The 22,937-nt window shown below is 43.4% G+C and overlaps 1 protein-coding gene across 3 annotated transcripts in view; it reads left to right on the forward strand.

Moving 5' to 3' along the window:
• Window positions 1-962: 962 nt before the first annotated feature.
• The window catches only part of NECTIN3 (nectin cell adhesion molecule 3), a 72,055-nt gene continuing 50,080 nt past the window's right edge, over window positions 963-22,937 (forward strand). The window contains exon 1 of one of the 3 annotated variants that reach the window (XM_068908327.1): window positions 963-1,464. In XM_068908327.1, the coding sequence (XP_068764428.1) occupies window positions 1,242-1,464 (223 nt within the window). In that variant the 5' untranslated portion in view covers window positions 963-1,241. The remainder of the gene's footprint in view (window positions 1,465-22,937) is intronic. The other 2 variants (XM_068908339.1, XM_068908348.1) reach the window with 2 other exon arrangements.

The raw sequence follows: 22,937 nt of genomic DNA on the forward strand, positions 1-22,937 counted from the left end.
GCATCCCTGCAGGCTCTCTACGGAGGGCCCTATTTGGTATCTCTATGCGATTTCCGCGCAGGCTTTTTCTGCTGCCGGATGGTTCAGACCCCTTCGGTCTGCCAGCATCTGCCTTTGGCGTTACCGACTCTCGCAGGCTTAGGAGGAGGGCCACCTCTTTTCCCCGGGCTGGCGCTCGGTGCCGGAGGTTCCCCCTCGGGTGCCCGGGAGGTGCGGCGGCAGCGGCCGGCCGCGGTGGTCGGGACACGCCGTTCAGAAACGGTTTTGAAAAGGGCAGAGTAAACGACGAGCTAAAAATTCCGCAGAGTTGACGGCGAGTAGAAACGAGCGAGCAGCGCTGAGGGCGGCGGCGAGCAGGCGCTTCCCCGCGCCTGACAAGCGGCCGCAGGTGCCTGCGGCTCCGGCCGCCGGCAGGGCTCAGGCCGGCGGGCAGCGCCGCCCGGGGCACGGCCGTGCCGCCGCCGCCGCCCCCTTTCCCTCGCCCTTGCCGGCCGCGAGCGGCACCGCCTGCAGCCCCGCACCTCGCCGCGCCGCGTCCCGGGCCGCCCGCTGTCCTCCGCCGCCGGGCTCGGCGGCGGCGCGGGACGGCGGCCTCGCGGAGGGGCGAGGTGGGCCGGAGGAGGCCGGCAAGAGGCAGGAAAAGCGAGAGCGGCGAGGACGGGGCAGGAGCGGGGGCGGGGGGAGGCGCCGCGAGTCAGGCCCGGCCGCCGGGGAGCGCGGCGCCCCCGACCCGGCTCGGGCCGGCTGCGGGCGGGCGGGGGAGGGAGGGAGGGAGGGAGGAGAGGGGCGGGGCGGGACGTACCAACAGCCCCTCGGGGGAGGACGCCGCGGCGCCCCCTCCCACCAGCTCCTCGGGCCGGCCGCGTTACCACGGGGAACCCCCCCCTCAACCCGGCGCGCCGAGGCGGCTGTGATTTCACAGAGCGGGGCGGGGGTGCGGCGGGCCGAGACGATTCGCCGCGGGGCGAGGGGGGAGGGGAACAAAGAGGGAGGAGGTCGAGGCGGGCGCGCGAGCCCGTCCGCGCGGCTCACGCCTCCCTCCTCCCCCAACCCCCCCCCCGCCCCGCGGCGGGGTGGTGTGGCCCGCTCCGAGGAGGGCGGGGAGTCGCGGGCGGCACCTCCCTGCTCAGTGACACACGCACCGGGCGCGGGCAGGCGGTGGCGGCGGTGGCTGGGTAGGGAGCAGGCGAGAGCGGGCTGGAGCCGTAGCGGCGGCGACGATTAGGAGCTGAGCCCGGAGCATGGCAGGGGCCGAAGAGGCTGTGGAAGCTATCGCCGCTTTCGCTCCTTCGCCGGCTCCTCCCGCCCGCCGGGAACTTTTTCCAGCGGCCGCCGCTGGTTCCTCCCCCCGGTGGTGGTGGTGGTGGCAGCGGCGGAGGCAGCGGCGACGGTGGCTCCGCTCGGCCGTGCCCCCCGGGCCGGGACTGGGACTGTTGGGGCTGCTTTTCTCCCGCCTCTGCTGCAGTAAGTGAAACTTTTCCCTCCTGGCGGCTGGGGCAAGGAGAGGGGGCGGGCGGAGGAGGAGAGCGGCGAGAGAGAGAGAAATCTGAGCAGTCTCGGCCGTGCCGGGGATGCGGGCGCGGCCGGGCGACGCGGCGGAGTTGGGGGAAACTTTGTGAGCGCGCTCGGCGAGGCGGGGTGGCGGTTGCGGGGTGGCCGCGCCGGGGACGGGGCAGGATGGCGGGTCGTGGCCGGGATTGCGCAAGCTTTTTTGTTTGGCTTGGTTTTTTTCCCGGCAGCGGTCTCCGAGGGGGCGAAGCCTCCCCTCCGCAACCCCCGAGAGCGGCTGGAGCGGGGAGAAAGATGAGGAGGGGACGGAGCGGGCGCCCGCGAGACGCCCGGGCACTTTTCGTCCCTCCTTCCTTCTTTCCCTCTCCGGGAAATCTTGCCGCCGCTGGGACGCGCACTCGCTTCGAGGCGCCCCGGGAGGCCGGGCGGGGGGCGAGGCGCCCCGCGGCGCTGGGGCGGGGGCAGCGGCGGGGCGGGCTGTTTGTGCCGTGTTGTGGCGCCGTTGCCGGGAGCCGCGGCCGTTGGATTCCACTTGTCGCAGCGGGGACCGTTACGCGACCGTTACGCGCGCGACGGGGGGCGGCGGCGACGGGTGGGTGTTGGGGGGGGGGGAGAAGAGCGCTGCTCAGGCTGCACCGGGCTCGGGTGGAGCCTCCCGGGCGGCGGGGGCTGGCTGTGCCCCTCGCGAGTTTGGCGTGTGTTTGCCCCTTCTTGGGGGGGCCCCTGTGCGCCGCGGAGGCGGGCCGGCAGCGGGGAGAAGTTTGTCCGCTGCTGTCTATGGCGCTTTTTTGGCAGGGCTGGAGTTTTTTCCCCCTTCCCGCCACCCCAAAGTCACAGACGCTCTGCGGCTAATTCCCTTCTTGAGCGGTGCACGTTCCACTCCTAGGTGCAGAAATTCACGGCTGCTCTTGAGCTTCTGCTTTTGTTTTATTTCTTGGGTTTTTTTTTTTTTCCCTAACCTGCGGGAAAGACAGAAGAGTGGGTCTTCATATGCGTAGGATTCATTTCGGAGGAGGAAGAAGCTCTTTGCTTCTGATGCTGTTGGCTTGCATAGTTTTTCACCTAATGAGGGTGAAATTGGTGCTAGTTACTGTAGGCTGATGGTTTTAGAGCTCTTATCTTCTTGGGAAAATTGATCTGTGTACTTTAGATCACCCTCGAGCAGCTGGTACGGGGGGACACTACAGTGCAGGGCCCCCGTGTGGTTTGATGTGACCAGACGTAGAGAAATCCCCCTCCTCCAATCACACACAGCTCCTAGTTTGCTTTTTATTACTATTTTTTTATTATTATTTATTCCCCCTCCCCCGCTAGGAAACAAGCAAACAAGGTAGATGTTGCAAACCTAAATCAAGGGAGGATTTTACTGCATGAAAAGTGGAGTGTGTAATGTCATTTCCACGGCAGTGGAAGACAAAAAGAAAGTGGAGTGGCTGTTTAAAGGGCAGGTTGAAAGCCACCCTACCGTTCCTTACCAGCGCAGTAAGGAGTAGTTGGCAAGGATTTGCTATTATAGGATATGCTGTGCCCTCTTCCTCTAGAAGGAGGGAGAGGAACAGTTCAAGGAAGAACTCTCTGGAGGCTCGTAAGTGATATAAATGCTTCCTTACACTTACAAGTCTTACCACCATAAAGCAATGGTATTGTATCTGAGAAATGCTTTAGCAGGGAGGGAGTTGAGGCACTGCTGCTGTAAAATTGTGCTCTTGCATGTAATAGTCTCCCCCCTCTGGCAATGATGTAGCTTTCTGAACAGATGATTGTTACTAATTTAAGTTTAAAAACATGCATTTGCTGAAACAGAACCCTGTAAAATAGCATATGTTGTATGTATGCTTAAAAAAGAAAAGAGGTTTAGTATGAATCCTTATTCTGATGGTGAACCTATAACTATTTCAACTTACAGCTAATGTACTTACATAAATTTTGGTGAGAAGACAGACTTATCCTAGTTGACCTGAATAATAACTGCAATACTACTTATGGTACAAGAGTTTTGCAGGGCTGGTTGACTGTCACATTAGTCAAAGATTTATTGGTGTGCTTCTTTAGAGAAGATGAACTGTGTATTAGGGAAGTGGTCTACAAGTTGAATTGATTAGGCAGAATTTGTTGCATACAGCGAGTATGTCCTGGCTACAGGATTAAGTCCCTATGTTGAGGGCTTTCTTGATATGCTAGCTGGTGATACATGAGGGGGTAAGGGGGGGAGAGATAATTACTGATTTAAAAATAAGCTGGATTTGACATGAATACATATGAAATAAATTCTACTTTTAAAACATATTCCTCACAGATTCCAAAATTAATCTGAGTTAATAAAACTAAAGCAGTTGAGCCCATATGAAGTCATATTACTGCGAGGTTACTTCTACAGCATCCCTTTATTTTCAGTGAAAAATGCTAAAATCGACAACAGATGTTACTTTTTTTAAGGGGGGGGAGGAGCTCCGATGGAGGAGGGGGGGGGAACTCTTCCCCAGGTAAAAACTAAATAAAACTTGATTTCAAGCAGCAGAGTATGTTCATGCAGAAATGTCTGCCCTGAACATGAGCAATTCAGACTTCCCCTGCCCTGTGTTTTCTGAAGTCCTGGCAGAAATACCAGGTGATGGAAATCTAGAGTTCATTTGCACTTGAAATAAATGAAACAAAGCCTTTTGTTTTCTTGTATGTTTCCTAGAGCTACTTGGCTGCATGTCTTAAAATGTTAAAGAACAACAGTTAATTTTCCCATGAATAAGCTTTGGAGCTGTTAGCTGATAACAAGCACTTATTAGGTGGTATTCAGCTTTATTTGTGGCCAATTGACTTTCTTAATATTAAGTTTACTTAATACATCTGAACGTTTTTAAGGTTTGAAGACTTGGTGTTTGTAGTGTTGGCAAACGTATTTCACTAGTGCTTTTTTTTTTCCCTTCCCTTTGTCCAGGGTGATCTTTGCTCTTCTGAGCTGAAAAAGCTGTTGCAGATCTGACATAACTTTCCCAAGCTATTTTTACATATGAATGTAAAGATAATGGTAACAATGAAGTTAAGAGCATCCATATGCTGCGTCATGCAGTAGATTACTGTTTTAGACTCGATGAGGGCAATTCAGATGTCACTTCCTGGATTCTTTTTGGCATATATGAGCTTGACTGATAAGGCTTCAGAATATCTGCCAAAAGTTGGAATGTTGCGTCGAAAAAATGGGATTTTTCCAAGTGTAAAACTTTGAAGTGTAGTCTGTAGATAAAAACAGAAGCTTAAGGAACTACTGATGACTCTTGGACTGTGAGGTAAGAAGAAACAGTTCTTGGTAAACATCTCAGTGTTTAGATTACATTTTTTTCGCTGAATTTTCCCACAGTTTTTTTTCCTTATCTCAATAACTGCCACTGAGCTTAAAGGAGAGGGAGACAATCATTATAGATTTTTAGAAATGCTAGTGCCATTTCACATAAATACATTTTAAGCATTCTTAGAGGTTGACAGAACCCAGAATTGCTGACTGCTTTTGGTCACCATTGTTCCTGTCAGTAAGTTTATTCTCATAACCCTAGCAAAAGCAAGAATTGAAAACAGCACCGCCAAAAATGCAAATGGGAAAGCTTCAGTATAAAATCAGATTAATTTTCACGCAGTCATTTTGAGTGAAAGCTAGAGATGATGATTTTTTGAGTTGTAGTTCCTCAGAGAACTATATTAAAAAATCAAGGAAAAAAATGAAGGGGGAAGAAAGAAAAATATGTAGAATCTGAAATAACAGCAACTTTTGGATTTTAAATTAAAATAGAGCTGTTCTGATGAATATAACTCCTTTTAGTAAAGAATATCTATAAACTTCAGCTTAATGTGTTGTATGTACAAGTAATTCTGCCACTTATTTCTCTGACAGGGGAGAATGTACAGAGCTTATGAAAGCAAAAGTACTGCACTCTTGAACTCGCAGAGATGTATGGCATGCATAAGAAATTATAGCAATCTATAAAATAACTGAATATGCATTGTGGCAAGTATTTTTCAGCTATGCTGTATCAGTGAACCTGTGTGCTACTGAATAACGAAATCCTTGTGATTTCAGTGCCTCATTAGTTTGCATACAGTGATACGATTTTGGTGAGCTGTTGAAATATGCGTGAATTAAAGAAACTAAGCAAAATTTAGAAAGTAAAATGGATAGGGGGAAAAAGTTCCAAAATGCATTTTCAGAGACTTTGAGGAAATACTTACCTTTCTTTTCAAGTTGAATTGTTGGCTAAGTTTGGTGGCTTAATGAAGCTAGAAAAACAATTATCTGTGGGCCATATGTTTTTAAATTCACATTGAAAAAATTTCTGTTAAAGCAGCCTGGAGTATGGAACTCCAGAATAGTGGGAGTAGAAGAAGGACAGCTAAGTGGGTTGGATCATAGAAGTGTGAAAGCTGGATAAATAGAAGTCTACTGTATACAAAAATGGAGTTGTAAATAAAGCAAAGAAAATTCCCAAGTGACTTTTGACCGGTCTAGTTCCTAGGTGACTAAGAACTCGAGCCGTGATAAAATATATTGAAGCTAAGCAAACAAGGTACTACCTTAGAAATGAGAAAGCGTGGTGGTACGTTCAAAAACACTATAGAACACATTTTTTATTGTATGTAAAACAACAATAACAACTAAGGAATTCTTGTTTCAATATGTTTTTAGAATATGCCATGGAGAGAAACATACTTTTTAAGCTTTGTGTGAACCAGTACAACAATATTCAGAGAAAGAATGGGAATACTATAGAAGGTATTTTAAATAAGTTAGGGAGAAGGGGATATTGGTGAATTATCCTGGAGTCAAGGTGGTGTATGAAACCCCTGTGTGAGGAAATTATTTAAATAGAGCAACTGCACTGGAAGAAATGAGTGACCTCAAATAGAGAGTAAAATCTAGATTGCTTGATAATTGGAGAAAACGAAACCTAAAGCTTGTCAAGCTCGTACTTTAGAACAACTCAAAACATTATGTTGTGCAGTTTTGGAACAGGTCTTAAGCTCTGTTTCATTGTGGTAGGTCTGTCGTGTTAGAGATCACTTAGGGTGGGGTACTCATGTAAAATAAATATGAAATAATAAAATATGGATGCTAGTGTTCTAATAAAATTACTACATAGGCTTATTTTTGACTGTTTTTAAGCTTTAGACTTTTTCATGCATGTTTTAGCTTTACATGGAAATAGTATGTTAGAGATGCTCTAACTGGAAGAAGTAGTGTGAAACTTGCAAAGACAAGGTGAAAGCAGATGGCAGGTTTTATACCTACCAGTGTTGCAGTAATTGTGAATTTTAAGATGACTAGGAGATGTGAGGATGCCAACTGTTGATTTGACTCCTGGTGTGCAAGCACTCCTGTATACATATGGAAGTTAAATGTAATATTACTCAATTACTAACAACCGAACACTTTGAGGGCTATAAAAGAGTTGTGATGGTTGTTTAGCTCCTTTTTCTAGATAAAGTTGAGAAAAGCTTCTTGATTTAAACAGTACATTTCTCTTTCCTGCCTCCTTAAATAATAAATAAATACTCTTATATGAAGTATGAAGATTGTTTGATACTGGACCAAAGAGGACCCTGTCATGGTTTATTTCCTGTAGGATTAAAGAGCCAAATATCCTATTTAGGAATGTAATCAAATCTAGGATGTTCTTTCTCCTGCCCTATTTATGTAATATTTTTCCCTAGAAGATACTAAGAAACGTACAGTTTGTGAGGGTCGTCTTTTTTTAAGCAAGAGAAGCAAAAATATGTTGCCTTTACAGAGCCTGCATGTGAACTGATTGCCTGTTAGATGCCGGTGTGATTCGCTTCTACAATAGGCAATGTCACAGGTATAAATGAATCTACTGTAAAAGGGGGAAAGGAATTGGGGATGTGTTATTTCAGTGAACAGGGGATGGGGCTAAAGCCTGGCACTTCTTCAGCTTCAAACCAATCTTTTTTCATGTTGCAGAACCTGAAGTCCAAGTTTCAGTTTTTAAAAACAAAACCACTAGAGAATGGAGGTAGGGTAATGGAAATACAAAGCTTGGTATATAAACTGGTATAAATTAATCTTGGTAAGTGCCAGCTGTGTGCTGTGCTGTAAGTGTGCATCTTCCCCCCCCACCCAAGGTCAATGAAGGTATCTGTTAAAGCATGATAAACTTGAAGAAAATTACTTTGCATCCCATGTTGCTCCAGGCTCTTGCCCCTGGAAGTAATCCTGAATCTTGTAGTTGAATGTAACCATGGGTGTTTCTGTGTCCAGACTGCATTCTGTACTGGAACCTGTGGCAAGTGACTTGTTAGACAAGGCCATTGAGCGAGCTGGTACCCATTGCTTTACACAGTTACTCTGCAGTCATCTTACATTGTCTCTTGGAGGTGAACTGTGTGGTAGCTGATCACTTTGTGCTAGTGCTGGTTGTGTTTTTGCTTGGACTACTTATTTCCAGCTTTCAGTGGCAATGTTGCATTGAGTCAGGATTATCTGAACTAATTGTTTTTTTCTTTGACTGTGACCGCTATGTTTACTATGGTATAGATGCTAGTGCAGAAGTTTCTGTGAAGAATTTTCTTAGGAATCTGTTAATTGGATACTGACCAAATGGCCAGGTTTTCTTATCTGTACTCAAAGGTGCCATTATCTAATTACTGTTGTTTTATTTATTATGCTGTGTATTGCTGAGGGTGTTTTGTTGTTTGTGAGGAGGGTGTGTGTGGGTGTGGCTTTTTGGTAGTGTTTGCCTATACAAGAATCAGACTCTTAAAAGGTACTTAACTTGGAGAGTTGCATTCAGTGCCTCAGAGATCATAAGGATTTGAAATACTTAGTGCATTTTGTTGATGGGATGTGAGGGAGAGAATTTTTGGATTAGGCATGAGATTGGTTGAACTTTATCGTTAGGAGTAAAGGGTAGTTAAAACTCTTCTCTGTTCCAAGTTAGAAAGCAAAGGCATTGCCTGGAAAAGAGTATTGCTTTAAGTATAGGAAGAAATCCCAAGAATACCTGAGAAGGGAAGGGTGGGAGTAGCCTGAGCATGGATGAAATGCAAGGGAATACATGAGAAGCAATTAAGCAACAAAATGAACAATAATAGATGATATCAGAGAAATGGATTACTGTTTCCAGTCCATGAAGTGAGGAGAGATGAAAAAGGAACTGAGATTCTGTTTAAAGTAAGGAATAGCAGCTGTTGAGTTGGCCAAACCTGTTGTAGTACTCGTGTGCCAAAACATACTGTTTCTCTGTAATGTCAAGAAAGCTAATCAAAAGTTCAGGCTCTACCCCATTTTGCTTGTCAGCTGGCAAAGTGTCCAGAGCGTGCTGATTGTATATGAGATGACCTGTAGCCAGGAGCAGAATATTATTTGAAGCTATATGAGACCTTGATCAGAGGTTTGTGTTACATGGATATACTGTTATCACTCTCACAGCTAGCTGTATGGGTACTAAAGCTGCTTTTAAGGGAAGCTGTGTGAGGTATCTCAATTTCTGTTAGGTGCTCTCTGGTGTTGATGGCCTACCTTTGAATAAGCTTACAACAAGAACAGGTGTGTCTGTTACATGAACTAGATAATGGTACACATTTATCATGTTTGTGCTTGCAGTTCAAGAATGAAGTGCCAAAGTACTACATAATCATATAGAATATTTTCATATGCACCTGAAGATTTTTGGTGTTGTGGATGGATTTAATAAGAGACTTCAAAGGATATTGCAAAGTAGTAATTCGTTTATGGGTACAACTTCTAATTCCTTCTCATTTATTATGTTGTGATTGTAGTTATACAGCAGAGAGTGAGGGAGTTGAGGAAAATGAGACAAGCTGATTTTCTTGGGAATGCTCTACATTTCTGCTGGAGTATGGAGCACTGTAAGTTACATTGAGGGGGTACATGTGTATCTGAGGGTATAATTAGTCATCTTATACTCAGCATAGTCAGATCATGGTTTTTTAGGATCACTGAAGAATAAGACAGGCCTGTGAGTTGTTAGTGAATTGCCAGTGCTGGCTGCTAAATTAAATGTTTAAACCCAGGCTTGTGGTGAAGAACTTCAAGACATAACATAACAACTTCCAATCATAATAAACTTTCTTGTGTGATCTGGTAGATGAGTGCCTCAAGAGTTACTTTCTTCTTGTTCTGTTCAGCTAATTACCTTTAAGGCATGGGGCTGTTTCAAATGTTAAATCACAGGTAGGTCTTTGTCCGTGAATTTCTAATAGCATAAAGTTAAGAAGCAAGGATAAAAGCCTTTGAAGTCTTTTAGGCTTCAGTCTACATTCTCTGTCATTTACCTGTGTTCCCCAAGTATGGGAAACTGATCATTTGGAACTTTATGGCTGTATGTTTTCAAGTGTAGATTTCTTGAGTTAAAATACCAAAAAGGTCACTATTAATTCAGGCAGTGAAAAATAACAAGCTTCTAGATTATTTTCTGATCATCTGTCCAGTATTTCTGTGGTGTTTCATCTGGTTTTCGGGCAGTGTAGGGGAGCAGAAGCAATTTAAATGTTGTAATGTCCCAAAATGACATGTTTTCACCTTCTCAACATGAAGACCAGTCAATGTTGGTTTGTCTTGAGTTGACTGGAGTACTAGGATTATGCCCAGCAGTAGATGGCTCTTGCTGTGTGGTTTTTTTTTTTTTCCTTCCCTATAAGTACTTCAATATCTTTATGTATCTAAAGAGAATCACCAGCTTCTCCTTTTCTATTAGTCGGTGCCTATATAATGTGACAGTTCTTAAACTTGTCCCCAGTATCTTTCTGGGGTTGGTGTGAAGAGACGTGCTTTCCTTAAAAGTGACTGCTATTTTAAATACTTTAAATACTGCATTACCACTGTAATGCAGTAGCACGTGCAGAATTTCAAAGTATTGCAATAGCAATCTCTTGCCAGAAAGGGTACTTACCAAAAGGTAAGTAAAGACTAGTCAAACAGATCTCCGTAGTAGATGTGCAAAGAGATGGTAGAGGAAATGGTTATCTTGATGAATTTAAGGGTTGATTTCTGACCTGTTGTTTTCGCTAGCCCTTGGGTTAGAGGATTATACTTTAATGCTTAGCTTAGTGTCTCTTAATCCAGTCTCAGGAGGACATTCTCTGCTTCCTTTCTACTTGCAATAACACCCATGCAGCATCTGATTAAGCTGAGTACTAATTATTCCTCAGACAAGCACACTTAAGAACACACTACTAGGTGAAGGGATGCTGGAAGTAGGACTTCAAAAAGTTGAGCTTGTGTTTGAGCTGGGTAACTAGCCTTGTTAATTTCTTGTCAGTGTATATCACCTGGTAAAACAGTAGTCAATTTAATCAAAGATGTTAATGTAAATATCATCAAATGCAGGGAACTTCTACATAGTAACAGATATAATTGAGGCATCATAACTTCTAGCTTGTACTAACTTAACCTGGGATAAAAATTTTTCAAGCTCATTATATGAGAATTGTTACTATGATTCTCTTTTCCTTACTACTTACCCCCTTGACCCTTGCCATAGTAAGAGTATACTTAGTTGACTCTGCTAATGCTCTAATGCAGTTAGAGGTTGGTGAAGTAAAGGTAAGCAGGAGTCAGGCTTAATTCCATCTTTAAGTGTGTTTGTAAAATTTGGATTATAAAAAAAAAACTCTAGTTGTCCCTTGTCCAGTGATGCTACTGCTGTGCTTTAAACCTTTGCATGCACTTTTAACTTTAAAAGCTAAATTTTCTTTAAATGGAAACAGTGTTGTTATGACTTGATTAAGGTACTGAGACTTTTAAAGAGCATAGTTGGCCCTACAGATCTAAAGAAATCAAACATAGCATGTTCACAACCAAATTCTCATTAATCATTTTTAATCAGATTTAAATGTCTTTGTTAAAAGTTTTCATGGGTGTTTGGTAGCTGAGACAGCATTAAATAATTCACCTTTGGTAAGTGTAGCGTACCAGCAAGTGCAACATACCAGTTTACTCGGGATATTCTACATGGGAAGAAGTTTAGATGTCCTTCTGTGTAGCTGGGTTTCAGGAGCCTGTGGTATCAGAGATAGTTCAAGCTTCTGCACACAGGTGTTTGTCTAAGGCCACTCTTTAAGTTCGCAGCTGTAAAAGAATAAGACTTTGAACTACAAGTAGGTATCCACTGTTGATGGGTCCAAGTGTGCATGTAAATATTTAATAAGCCACCTACTAACAAATCAGACTATAGTTTGTTGTAGAAGAAATTATTTTGCGTAAGGCTCTTGTACGATCTTCTAAAGATTCTGCTGAGAGGGCTCTGCCACCCAGAAAGATGTAAGGACTGTGGAACTCTATGGGACTGTTAGTGAAAGTTCACTCAGTGATATATTTTGAGAGCGCTACTCTACAGCAGTGTTTCCCAGGCCAGGTCTCTTGATTCTTAGGGGTGTTAAAATTCATGTGGCTGCAAATAAGATGAAAACTGAAGTAGGAAAAGGAGTTATGCTGTCCTTGCAATTTGAGAGCCCTTTCTGAAAAGAGATCCTGTATTGATTGCTCTAAATACCTAAGCATGGCTCTGGACAAAGGAAGAACAATGAGGGTTATTTACCAGACTTCAATAAGGCTTTCAACAAGTACAAAGTCCAGCTGGAGGCCTGCTACTGGTGGCATTCCTCAGAGATCAGTGCTAGGACAGTTTGTCTTCATTCTAGCCCATTTTTCCAGATCAGTAATGCACTTCCAGCAAGTTTGTGGATGATACCAAATTGAGAGGAGCAGTTGATACACTGGACACTAGGGCTAATTGAGGGGGATGCCTGCAAGCTGGAGAAACGACTGGCAGGAACCTCATAAAGTTCAACAAAGGCAAATGCGGAGTCCTTCAGGGATGGAACGACCCCATGCAGCAGAATAGGTGTGGTGCCAACTTGTGAAAAAGGAGCCCTAGAGGAAGGGGTCTGGGTGTCCTTGTGGATGTGGATCGGCAGTATGCCTTTGTGATGTAAAAGGTAAAGTGCATATGCTGGGTGGTAATAGCAAAAGTGCGGCCAGTAAGTTAAAGGAAGCAATTCTCTTCTGTGTTCAGAGCTTGTGAGACATCTCCTGAAGAGCTGTGTCTGGTTTTGTGCTCTCAAGTACAAGGCAGATGTCTCTGCAGTGGGCCACTAAGACAAGGAGGCTGGAGCGTGTGGTGTGTGAAGAGAGGCTGAGAACTGTGTTTTTTCATCCTTGAGAAAAGTCTAAGGGGAGGAATTTAATTGCTGGCTACAACTGCTTAATGGGAAGTCATGGAGCCAGACATGTACGGGGAAAAGATGAGAGGCAACAGAAACAAGCTGCAACAAAGGAAATGCTGATAAAAATATTAGCGGTGTTTTTTCCACAAGGAGAGAAGAATGAAGCACTGAAACAGGTTATGGAATCTCCATCCTTGGAGATATTCAGAACTTGATCTGACTTCTCAAAGCAGGACCAACTTCGAGTTGGGATTGGACTGGATAACATGCAGAAATCCGTTCCAACCTAAATGTCTCAATTTTGTGCATAGGTAAGCAGGAGCTAATAGTATAGTTGCTAGCCCTGGAAGAAAAGCGGAAATAATAAAGGAGTTTTTCTTCTGTTAAGCTTAAAATGTCTGAAGAAAAAAGCATGAAACAAGATTTTCCTATAAAGCAGTTTGACTGGATCCCATTGTTAGCTCCTAATGTAAGTAATAACTTTTAGAGAATTTCTTTAAGAAACATGTGCTGGCATTTCTTCTGTTAGTTCAGTAAGTAGCCAGTAAGACCACTGTTTATGGCACATAGCTCAGAGCAATGCTGGCAGTGTTACAAATACTAAAAATGTGGTTTAGTGGTAAATACAGCAGCTATTATACAGCATTATGTGCTTAGCTATCGTCTAGTTAGGTGTGGGTCTCACGGAGGGGAGGGTAAACTTCTCAGGATAATTTGCAGTGGATTGTGGCCATAAGAGCAAAAAGAAAGCAAGCAGTGTCAGAAATGCAGTGGTTGCTGGCATCCTCCTAACTTTGTAATGTAACATGACTTTGTCAGAGCTTGTCGTGAACAGCTGAGATTTAGACCTTATATTTTATGGTTTGTTGCTCCACACAATTTGTCCATTTTGCATTTCATGATATGGATGCAGTTGTTAAGCATTGGCAGATAATCAAACTTCACAAAGAAATGAACATGTAAAGTTAATGCTTTAGCAGTCAAAAGCAAGCTCAGGAAGACAACGCTTTATATAGTATAAAGTACACTTTCCTTTCTCTTCCCCCAGATCTCAGTTATTCCTAGATTTGGTGCTATATGCTTTACAAGAAGTGTGTGAAAATAGGCAAGACTGTATTTAAAAAAAAGTGAAGAATTGGAGGAGTGACTTCCTGCTTACAGGTGCAAGGACTTTTGTAGGGATTGAAGGTCTAGCTGCCTTCATGTAGAAGGATGTTGCACACTAGTGCTCTTGACCAGTTTTTAATAATTCTGTAATTCCAAGTTGGGAGGTACAGTTGAGGGAGCAAGGAATGCTGAATGCTTAAGACTGCTTCTATATGCTTAGCAGAGTTTCTGTTCATTTCCTAAAATTTGTTTCACAAAAAAAAAACAGGTGCTTATTTTAGGAAATTCTGATTTTTTTTTTGTACAGAATTTTGTGCTAATTTTTCCTCAAGGTTTCTGTAAGGACAGTTTGCTTCCACAGCACCAAATGATGTGGGTGCTGTCTACGCGTGCCATGTTCTTTTCTTCATTAAAAATCATCACTGCTTCCATCATTGTTTGACAATAAGTTTTTGCCTTAATCTGCCTGTGTAAAAAATAATATTCCATTAGCACCATATTAAAGATGTCAGTACAACAATATTTTTTTCCATTGGTCTCATTCCCCTGAGTGTCTCAGCTTTTTTTTAAGTTCATCTGTGCTTAGAATTTAATTCTTGATCAAGCTTTATGGGAATTTCAAAGCCATTCAGTATGACACGCAATTAAATATGTATGATTGCCTATCAGTAGTTGAAAACTTAAAAGCAAAGTAGCTCTGGTAGTATATGCTGCAGAGTTGACTTTCTGGTTGATCTGTTAATCTGTCTTGTATTTATACTTAATGAACTTACCTGTATAAGACAAAGGGAAGCGGTCCATGTAGTCTTTATTTTGTTTTTATTGGCTATTACTGCCTGAATTGACCAGTGCAGAAATCGACCTTTACCACCTTGGGTAGGTAAGATCAGTTAAAAATCAGAAGATAATGGCTTAGTGGTAGAAAGCTTAGTAACTTAAATGATCAGGCTTTATTAGATCTTCCATGAAAACACAAGAAAGCTAAATGGTAATTGTGAAATCCAGAAACTGATGGTTAGTTGTTTCTTGGAGTCCACAGAATAAGGCAGACTTAAACTATTGGTAATGATTAATGGAGAAATGGATTCCTAGAGGTGTGGCACAGCTTGTGACCAGCAGAAAATACCTAAGTGGAAAAGCGCTTAAACAGAGGTAGAAACTTTAAAGGTTTAACAGTTACTGTGTAACAAATAATGACCTGCTGCTACTGCTGTAGGTCTATTAGTAGGCATCTGCACACAGGAATACATTAATTCTTGATTTAGACTTCTGTTGCTTCTCATAGCTAATATGTAGATTCTAGCTGACCACTGAAGCTTTCTTGTTGTGGTGCAAATAGTGGAACTGGGTCAAAGTGGAAAATGCTTGAAGGATCAGGTACTGATGCTTGATCACTAAGATTTCAGCAATTCCAACCCAGCCCAATTACTTTATTACCGTATTACTGGCTCTGAGTTATCTGCTGTAGGATTCTCTTGATTGCAGTCTGAAGTTATAACTTCACTTGGATGTGGGGCTGAAACATTTGCTGGTTTACACTAAAGTGAGAAAGAAAAACAATTCTTCATTTTTGGATCTTTGCATGATATTTTATTGGAGGAACTGTTAGTGTGAGAATGAAGGCTAGTAGTAGTAGTACTCCCCAGGAACTTCCTGTGGTCTTGGTACAGCCCAACAGTAGGGGAAGATTGACTCTGAGATTACTAGGACTTTGCTGCAGAAATAGTGGACTATTCCTAACATCCAGCTGCTATAACAAGCAAATTTTCATCCAATCATGTTTGTTTTTTGCTTATCAGATATTACTGGAGAAAATGGTAGCTAGAGTATTTATGTCATTACTGGGTTACTTTAAGTTCCAGTGGATAGCTTGTACGGTGGAGGTAGGGAAGAAGACTGTTCATGTGTATACAAGTCATGTCCTAATTAGATCATAAGTACATCCCTTACAGTAGAGAGGAACTAGTGGTGGGAAGGCTTTATTGTGACAGTACCTCAGTCAGCTATTGCTTCCTGTAATGTGCAAGATCAAATTTTGGTTTGCTAATTCCATGAGTCATTCCTTCACCAGTATCTGCTATGCCTATCAGGATAGTGCTGAATTCTCTGCCCTTCACAAAAGCAGTAACTCAAAGGTGTTATGAAACTTTTTTTATGTTTAAAAAAGCTTTCTGTTTTAGGATTATTGGCTGCTAGCTGGGATTTGCAGTGATGAGGGCATATCTGGCCCTTAAGATGTGGTCTTAGCACTTTTATTCATCAGATAGAAAAAAATAAAATTGCTTAGTGGTTTCTTCACATGTTTGCACCTAGGTTAAGAAGCACATGAGTAAAAAAAACTAATGTTCTGTAGAATGGACTTAGTGTCCTCACAAAAAAGAAAAGGAGGGTGATAATTATCAGAGACCCTCTTCTGGGGTAGGGGAACAGCAGTACCCCTCTGCTGAGCTGGCTTGGTGTCTTGAGAGGACTCCTCCTTTCTGGGCACTTGATTCCAGGGTGTTGCAGAGAGACTGCTGAATCTAGCCTTCTGACTGCTGCCCTTCGCTGATATCCACGTGGTCACCAATGAGTCTACTTGGGAATAACTGAGTGACTAAAGGGCCCAGATTGTGGTCTCAGCAGTAATCCCAAGTGAAAGAGAGGCTCATGTAGAAGTGAATGCATCTAGTGGCTCAATGCCTGGCAGCCTGGCTGCTGTTGCAGGCAGGCCTTTGGCTCCTCTGACCACTGGATCCTCCTTGCGGAAGTGGCTTTGGCTCCTCTGACCACTAGACCCTCCTTGAGGGAAGCAAGTGGACAAATCCATCAAAGTCATGTGAGTTTCTTTTTCCGCAGCCTTGTGAACTTGTGGGAGGGCTTTAAACTAGGTTTGTATGTCTTTGAATTCTCTCTGTTCTGAAGATAAGTGAAGGCATGAAAGGCGATGAAGTGTCCGGGGGACGTGATGGGGAAGGCTCTATCCTTCCCTCTATGAAGGCAGCCCAAATGGGGGCCCATCCCTGGTGATGTGCACAGATGCACCCAGTATGGGAAACAAATAGGAGGAATTGAAAGTCTGTGTACAGCTGCAGAGCTATGGCCTTGTTTGGATTCCACAGATGTGGTGGGTTAGCTTGCATGACTGGAGTACTGCAATTAGCTGGAGTCATGCTTTTCAAGAAAGGCAAACCAGGAAGGTGAGGCATTGCACTAATGTGCTGAAAAGCAGCTGAAGTGCATGGAGCTCTGCCCTTCAACAAATGATAAGCTAGTTGAAAGATTATGGGTAAGGTTAAGAGGACAGACCAAAGCAGGTGTTAAGGGCCTGCTACTGATGGCCTGATCAAAAAAAGTAGAAGCCTTCTTTAGGCAGCTCAGAGAAGCCTTGTGATCACAGGCCATGCTGCGTATGGGAGACTTCAAGCAGCCTGGCATCTGATGAAGGAGCATTAGGGCTGGGCGCAAGTCATCTGAGAGAGTTTTGGAGTGTATTGAAGACAATTTCTTGATGCAGGTGATCATGGGGTGACTAGGGGAGAGATGCTTTGCTTACTGGGTCTGTTATGCACGAGCAAGGAAGAACTGGTTGAAGATGTGAAGGTCAAGGGCAGCATTGGCTGCAGTGGTTTTATGAGTGTGAAGCTTGAAGTCTAACAATAGTAGAATCATAATGCTGAACTTCATAAGGGAAGATTTTGCCTCATTCAGGGATCTGCTTATCATGTTCTCATGGGGAAACTGCCTTGGTCAAACAAGCTCAAGACAGTTGACTTTCCTTCAAGGGAAACCTCCTCAGATTACAAGAACAATCTGCTGCAGCGTGCAGGAAGTTCAGCAGGCATGGCAGAAGGTCAGCATGGATGAACAGGAAACTGTTCACTGAGCTTAAATGTGCAAAGGAAATCCACATAAAGTTGAAGCAGGGATGAGCTGACCAGGAGGAGTATAGAGATGCTGCCTGAGAGCACAGAGATGGAGGCAGGGAAGCTGGGTTGCAGCTACTGCTGAAACTAACAAGGGATACGAAGGACAACAGCAGGGGCTTCTCTAACTACATTGGCAGCAAAAGAAAATCTAAGGAGAACGTGCCCCCACTGCTTGATGGGGCAGGGACATAGTGAGGAAGGACATGGAAAAAGCTGAGGTATGTGATGCTTTATTTATCGCCTTGTTTTTCACTGGTAAGTTTGGGCCTCCCTATTCCTGGAGCATACTAGCAAAGTCTATGGAAATGTAACTTTATCTATCATAAAGAAAGGTGTAGTTTGGGAATGCTTAAGCTGACAGACGTGTGCAAGACCATAAGTCCAAATAGGATGCATCTAAGGGTGCTGTTGTCATCTGTGAAAGATCATAGTGACTGGGAAACTAGAAAAAGGCAAGTGTCGCTTCCTTCTCAAGGACCCAGGGAGCTACAATCTGGTCAGTCTTGCCTCAGTCCCTGGGAAGATTACAGAACAAATCTTCCTCCAAACCATTTCTAGGCACATGAAGGTCGGGAAGGTGGTTGGCAATGGCCTGTGCAGGTTTACCAAGGGCAAATCATGACTAATCTGATTCTCCTGCAATAGATGAGTGGCTGAGAGATCAAGGGGGGAAGAGCAGATGTTTCTTACTTGGCTTTGGCAAAGCCTTTGACACTTGACTCTCATAGTATCCTTGTAACCAAACTGAGATATGGGTTGGATAAGGGGCAAATAAGGTGGACAGAAATTTGACTGGATTGTCAAACTTGAAGGGTGGTGTTCAGCTGTACAAAGTTCAACTGGTAGCTGGTTACTAATGTTATCCCTCAGTAGTTGACACTGAGGCCAATACTGTTTCATATCTTCCCTAATGACTTGGAAGATAGGATAGAGTGTGGTCTCAGCAAGTTCATGAATGGTACTAAACTAGGGGAGTAGTTGACCCACTAGAGGATGGGCTGCTACTCTGACCTCAGCCGGTTGGAAAAATGAGCTGGCAGAAACCTCATGGAGTTCAGCATTGGAAAGTGCCAAGTATCATGCTTGGACTGGAATAGCCCCATGCAACAGCACAGGCTCAGGTCCAACTGGCTGGAAGGCAGCTTGGCAGGCAAAGACCTGATGAATAACAAATTGAGCATGGGTCAGCAGTATGCCCTTGCTGGGCTATATTAGCAAGAATGCAGTCAGCCAGTCAAGGCAAGTGCTCCTTCTGCTCTGTTTGGCACTGATGAGACTACCCCTGGAGCACTGTGCTAGTTTTGGGGTTCCCCAGTACAAGGGAGACGCTGATGCGCTGGAGCAAGCCGAGTGACAGGCCGCTCCAGCTGATACCAGGGCATGGGAGGAGGGGCTGTGAGAGCTGGGCTTGTTCAGCTGGGAAGAGGGAAGGCTGAAGGAAGCCCCCGTTGCTGCCTGCAGCTGTCTCCTGAAGGGATGTAGAGAAAACAACCAGACTGTTTCCAGAGGTAGGGGACAAGCACAAGCTGGAACATGGGAAATTCCAATTCAGTATAAGAAAAAAATACCCCTCCGCAAGAGAGGTCGGGCACTAGAGCAGATGGCTAGAGAGACTGAGGAACCTCATTGTTGGGAGATGAACTGAACTGGATGAGGCCCTGAGCAGCCTGGTCTAACTGGACCTACTTTGAGCAGGACTAAGTAACCTCTAGAGGTCCCACACAATGTATGTTAGTTCATAATTCTGTAAGTTAGTATTAGAGCTTATTTGCCTTTGCCAATTGCAAGTGCATTGTGAGGAAACCTGTACCTAGGACTTCTCTTGTGTTTGAGATAAGTGGTAGCTAGGCTGGAGATGATGAATACAGTTTTTGCTGCTTCCAGAGATGATCTGTTGAGCTCTTTGGAGACATCACAGGATTTCTGTCAATGTATTTTCTCTGTTGGCCAGTACAGATAAATAGCAAATTCTAGGACCTGGGTATTCTGCATGCCTGGAAACAGTGAACTAAGTCCACAACAGATGAAGAATCTCTTGCTGCTAATGATTTATACTCTGAGATAGGCTAGGCAGCAATTTTCTGGAATAGTCTAGCAAGCCACATGTTATGGGTACCTTTGTGATTAGTACAGCAGTGTATATACCTATCACTCTGTAGCAGAGCAGTAGCTTCCTAGATGGTAATGAAAGATACTGGTAAAGTATAAGATTCTTATGTCATTATTTGCTTTGTATTGCATTTTTGGTTTCTGATTGCAGTTGCTGTCTTGTATTTCTGTTAGTTCACGTAATGGTAACTTCATTATATGGTAGTGCTGAAACAACAGACGCGTAACTTAGGAGAAAAGTTGAGTGTGCATCTCCTGAAGCATCAATCCAAGTTCTTGCAAGTTTGTGGCTAGGTGGAAAAGTCTTCTGCTATATCATTGATAACACAGATTTTTGAAATGAATCAGGAGTGATGGGCAATACTTCTCCAGACTGATGTGATATTTAGCGTGCTGTCCTGTTCTCTCCCCCACCCCATTTCCTTGTTCCTTTTAAAACAAAGGCAACAAAAAGGAAACTTAAAACATGTAATGGCAGCAAGTATTGTGATAGCATTAAATCTTTTTTCAGGTGAGGACTGGAGAGGTTTGGAGTCTGTGGAAAAAAGTGTGGAAGAGCATATATCTGACCAAGCCTTCAGTTAGCAGTCATTGGTGGACTTGTTACGGTCTTTCTCTAGAGGATCTTCATATGGTGGAAGCTGTAGCTCTAGATGGTGCTGGAGGATAGTAATACTTGTTCATTCCACTTGCTGGAGTATGAGATGTCCTAATTCAACATAACTTCTTGGTGCTCCAACTAATTTGGAATAAGGGTGAATTGCACAGAATTATGGATGGTTTTTGGGTAATGTAATTGGGTAATGAAACAAGCTGATTAATTTTTAGTATAGATAAATATTAAGTGATGCACATGAAGCTTCCTTTGTGGAAGAGAGCAATAATCTTAAATTCACTGTATAGTATGGTCCCTGAGCTGACTTTTTTGTAACTTGGAATCAAGACATTGGGTCTTTGGTCAGTTCCATGAACTGATGCTTTCTATGTTGGTTACCTTTTTTGAAAAAGAATGTAGGGTCCAAATAAAGTGTTGGAGTTCTTGAGAAAACAGAACATGCTGTGCTACTACGTAAATAGGTTGTTTGCCCAATCTTCAAATATTCTATGCAGTTTTGGTTCCCTGATTTAAAAAAAAAAAAAAAAAATTAGGAAAAAACACAAGCTCTCAGGACTGTAGTAGGTTCAGAGAAGGGGGACAAGGATAAAAGGTATGGAAAGAGGCTTTTATGTAAGAAATAATGGGTAGGCTAAGACTCCTCAGTTTAGAAAATGTGGTTTTTGGGGGGGGGGGGGAGGAGAGGGAGGGATATGCTGGGATCTGCAAAATTCTGAGTGGTGTCATCAGTGTGCTAGGAGGAGGCAGGTTACAAACAAGGTGTTTTTAAAACTGGCAGTAAGACCTCTGGCACTCCTTGTCATGATGATCTCCAACAGGAGATGGACAAGTACTTAGAAACCAACTGAGAGTTAAACTGAAAGTTCACATCAGGCTTGGCAATTCCTGAGCTCAAAGTATTAGGAGGAAATGCTTGCCCTGATTTCTCTCTCCTTTCTCACCCAGTTGTTTCCTGAGTGTCTGCATATGACTTTTTCTTAGTGTTTTTCCTTTTTCTTGGTGAGGGCACAAGTGCAATTTCCCTAGTATGACAAGTTATGCTGTTGGTTTTCCAGGTGGTGGAAAATTACAGGGTTCAACAGACCTGGAGTGCAGGCCACACTTTGACACTGAATTTTGTAGTCACTTTGCAAGCTTTGGAAGCCCTCTTTTCACCTGTACGGTCAATTGTGTAGGTAGTCCCTCCCATGTCAGATGCGCCTTTGACTTAAGTGCTGCTCTTACCTGAAGAAACATCCTTTTGTAAGCCTTACCTTGACTGGGCTGTCCTTCATTGGCACAGCATGGCTGAGCATCCTGCATTTGGCTCCCAATGTGAGAGAATACAATGGAGAATACAGAATACATCCAGAATGTGGATGACACTTATAGCAGCCTGAACAGCTCATGCCTATCTCTGAAGTTTGGAGTCAGCTATAAGCTGCGCTGCCATAATATCATTATTCTGGCATCTCTTTTGAACATAATGAGTAGTGATGCCAGTGATGGAACTTCTGGACTTAGCTTTGAAGAGCCATATTAGAACTGAAACCTTTTAAAAATGAATTGTTCTCCAGTGATTTTTTTTTTATTTTTGAAAAATGCACGTTTGTGTCTCCACGTTAATCATTAAATGTGTTGTGTAGGGTACTTGGTAGCAGGTGATGGGGATGACTTAAATGGAAATGAAGCTTTATGTACTTAGCCTGTAGAAGGGGAAAAGGTTAAGTGCTAGCTGACTAAAACTAAGTGACATGGTGTCACATCAGATTTCCTGAATGAAATTACTACCATAATCTTGAATTTATGACTCTGCAAATAAATGGAGAAATGAAGCCTTTAAAATACATTTTAAGCAACACTGAACTTGTTACAACCCTATGTTCAGAAACTTAACTTTTTTTAATGAGCACATTCAGAATTAGTTACTTGTCTTAAAATTGGAGGCTTTTAATTCTCCAAGTCTTGTTTGTGGTTGAGGAGGAGAAAGCTAATCTCCAAAGAGCGATTTGAGTATGTCAGTCACTCAATTGTGGACAAACTGGTGGCAACGGATTTCTTGTGGTCTCAGTTGTAGAGCTTTGAATAATTTAAAGCTTTAAAAATGCATAACAAAAGCTGAATACTTACTTGTGGATCAGGATACAAGAAATAAGCAGTAGAAAAGATTACCTTCTGTGAGCTGGCTTTTCCTTCTGCAGTCTTTTCAGAAGAGAAACAAAAGCAGCTAATGTTGGAAAATGGTGATTAAACAACTAATTGAGTAGGTTGAACATAATGTTCAAGTTAAATGCAGTAGACTTGAGGGTGAAAAATAACTGAAAGTGCTCTGTCTTCACGAGCAAATATGTGCCACCTGAAAACACTAGTGCTCTTGAACACAAACTTTAGTTTTTGTAATTAAGTATATATATATATTTTTGAAGTGCTACTAGCTATGCACTAAAAATTGGGTGGCTAGATGTCTCTTGAGTTAATTTCTTTGTTTCTGGTATTTTCTTCACCTGTAACTGTTAGTTCCT

The sequence above is a fragment of the Struthio camelus genome, chromosome 1, assembly GCF_040807025.1.
Source record: "Struthio camelus isolate bStrCam1 chromosome 1, bStrCam1.hap1, whole genome shotgun sequence".
In the NCBI taxonomy this organism is placed as follows: Eukaryota; Metazoa; Chordata; class Aves; order Struthioniformes; family Struthionidae; genus Struthio; species Struthio camelus.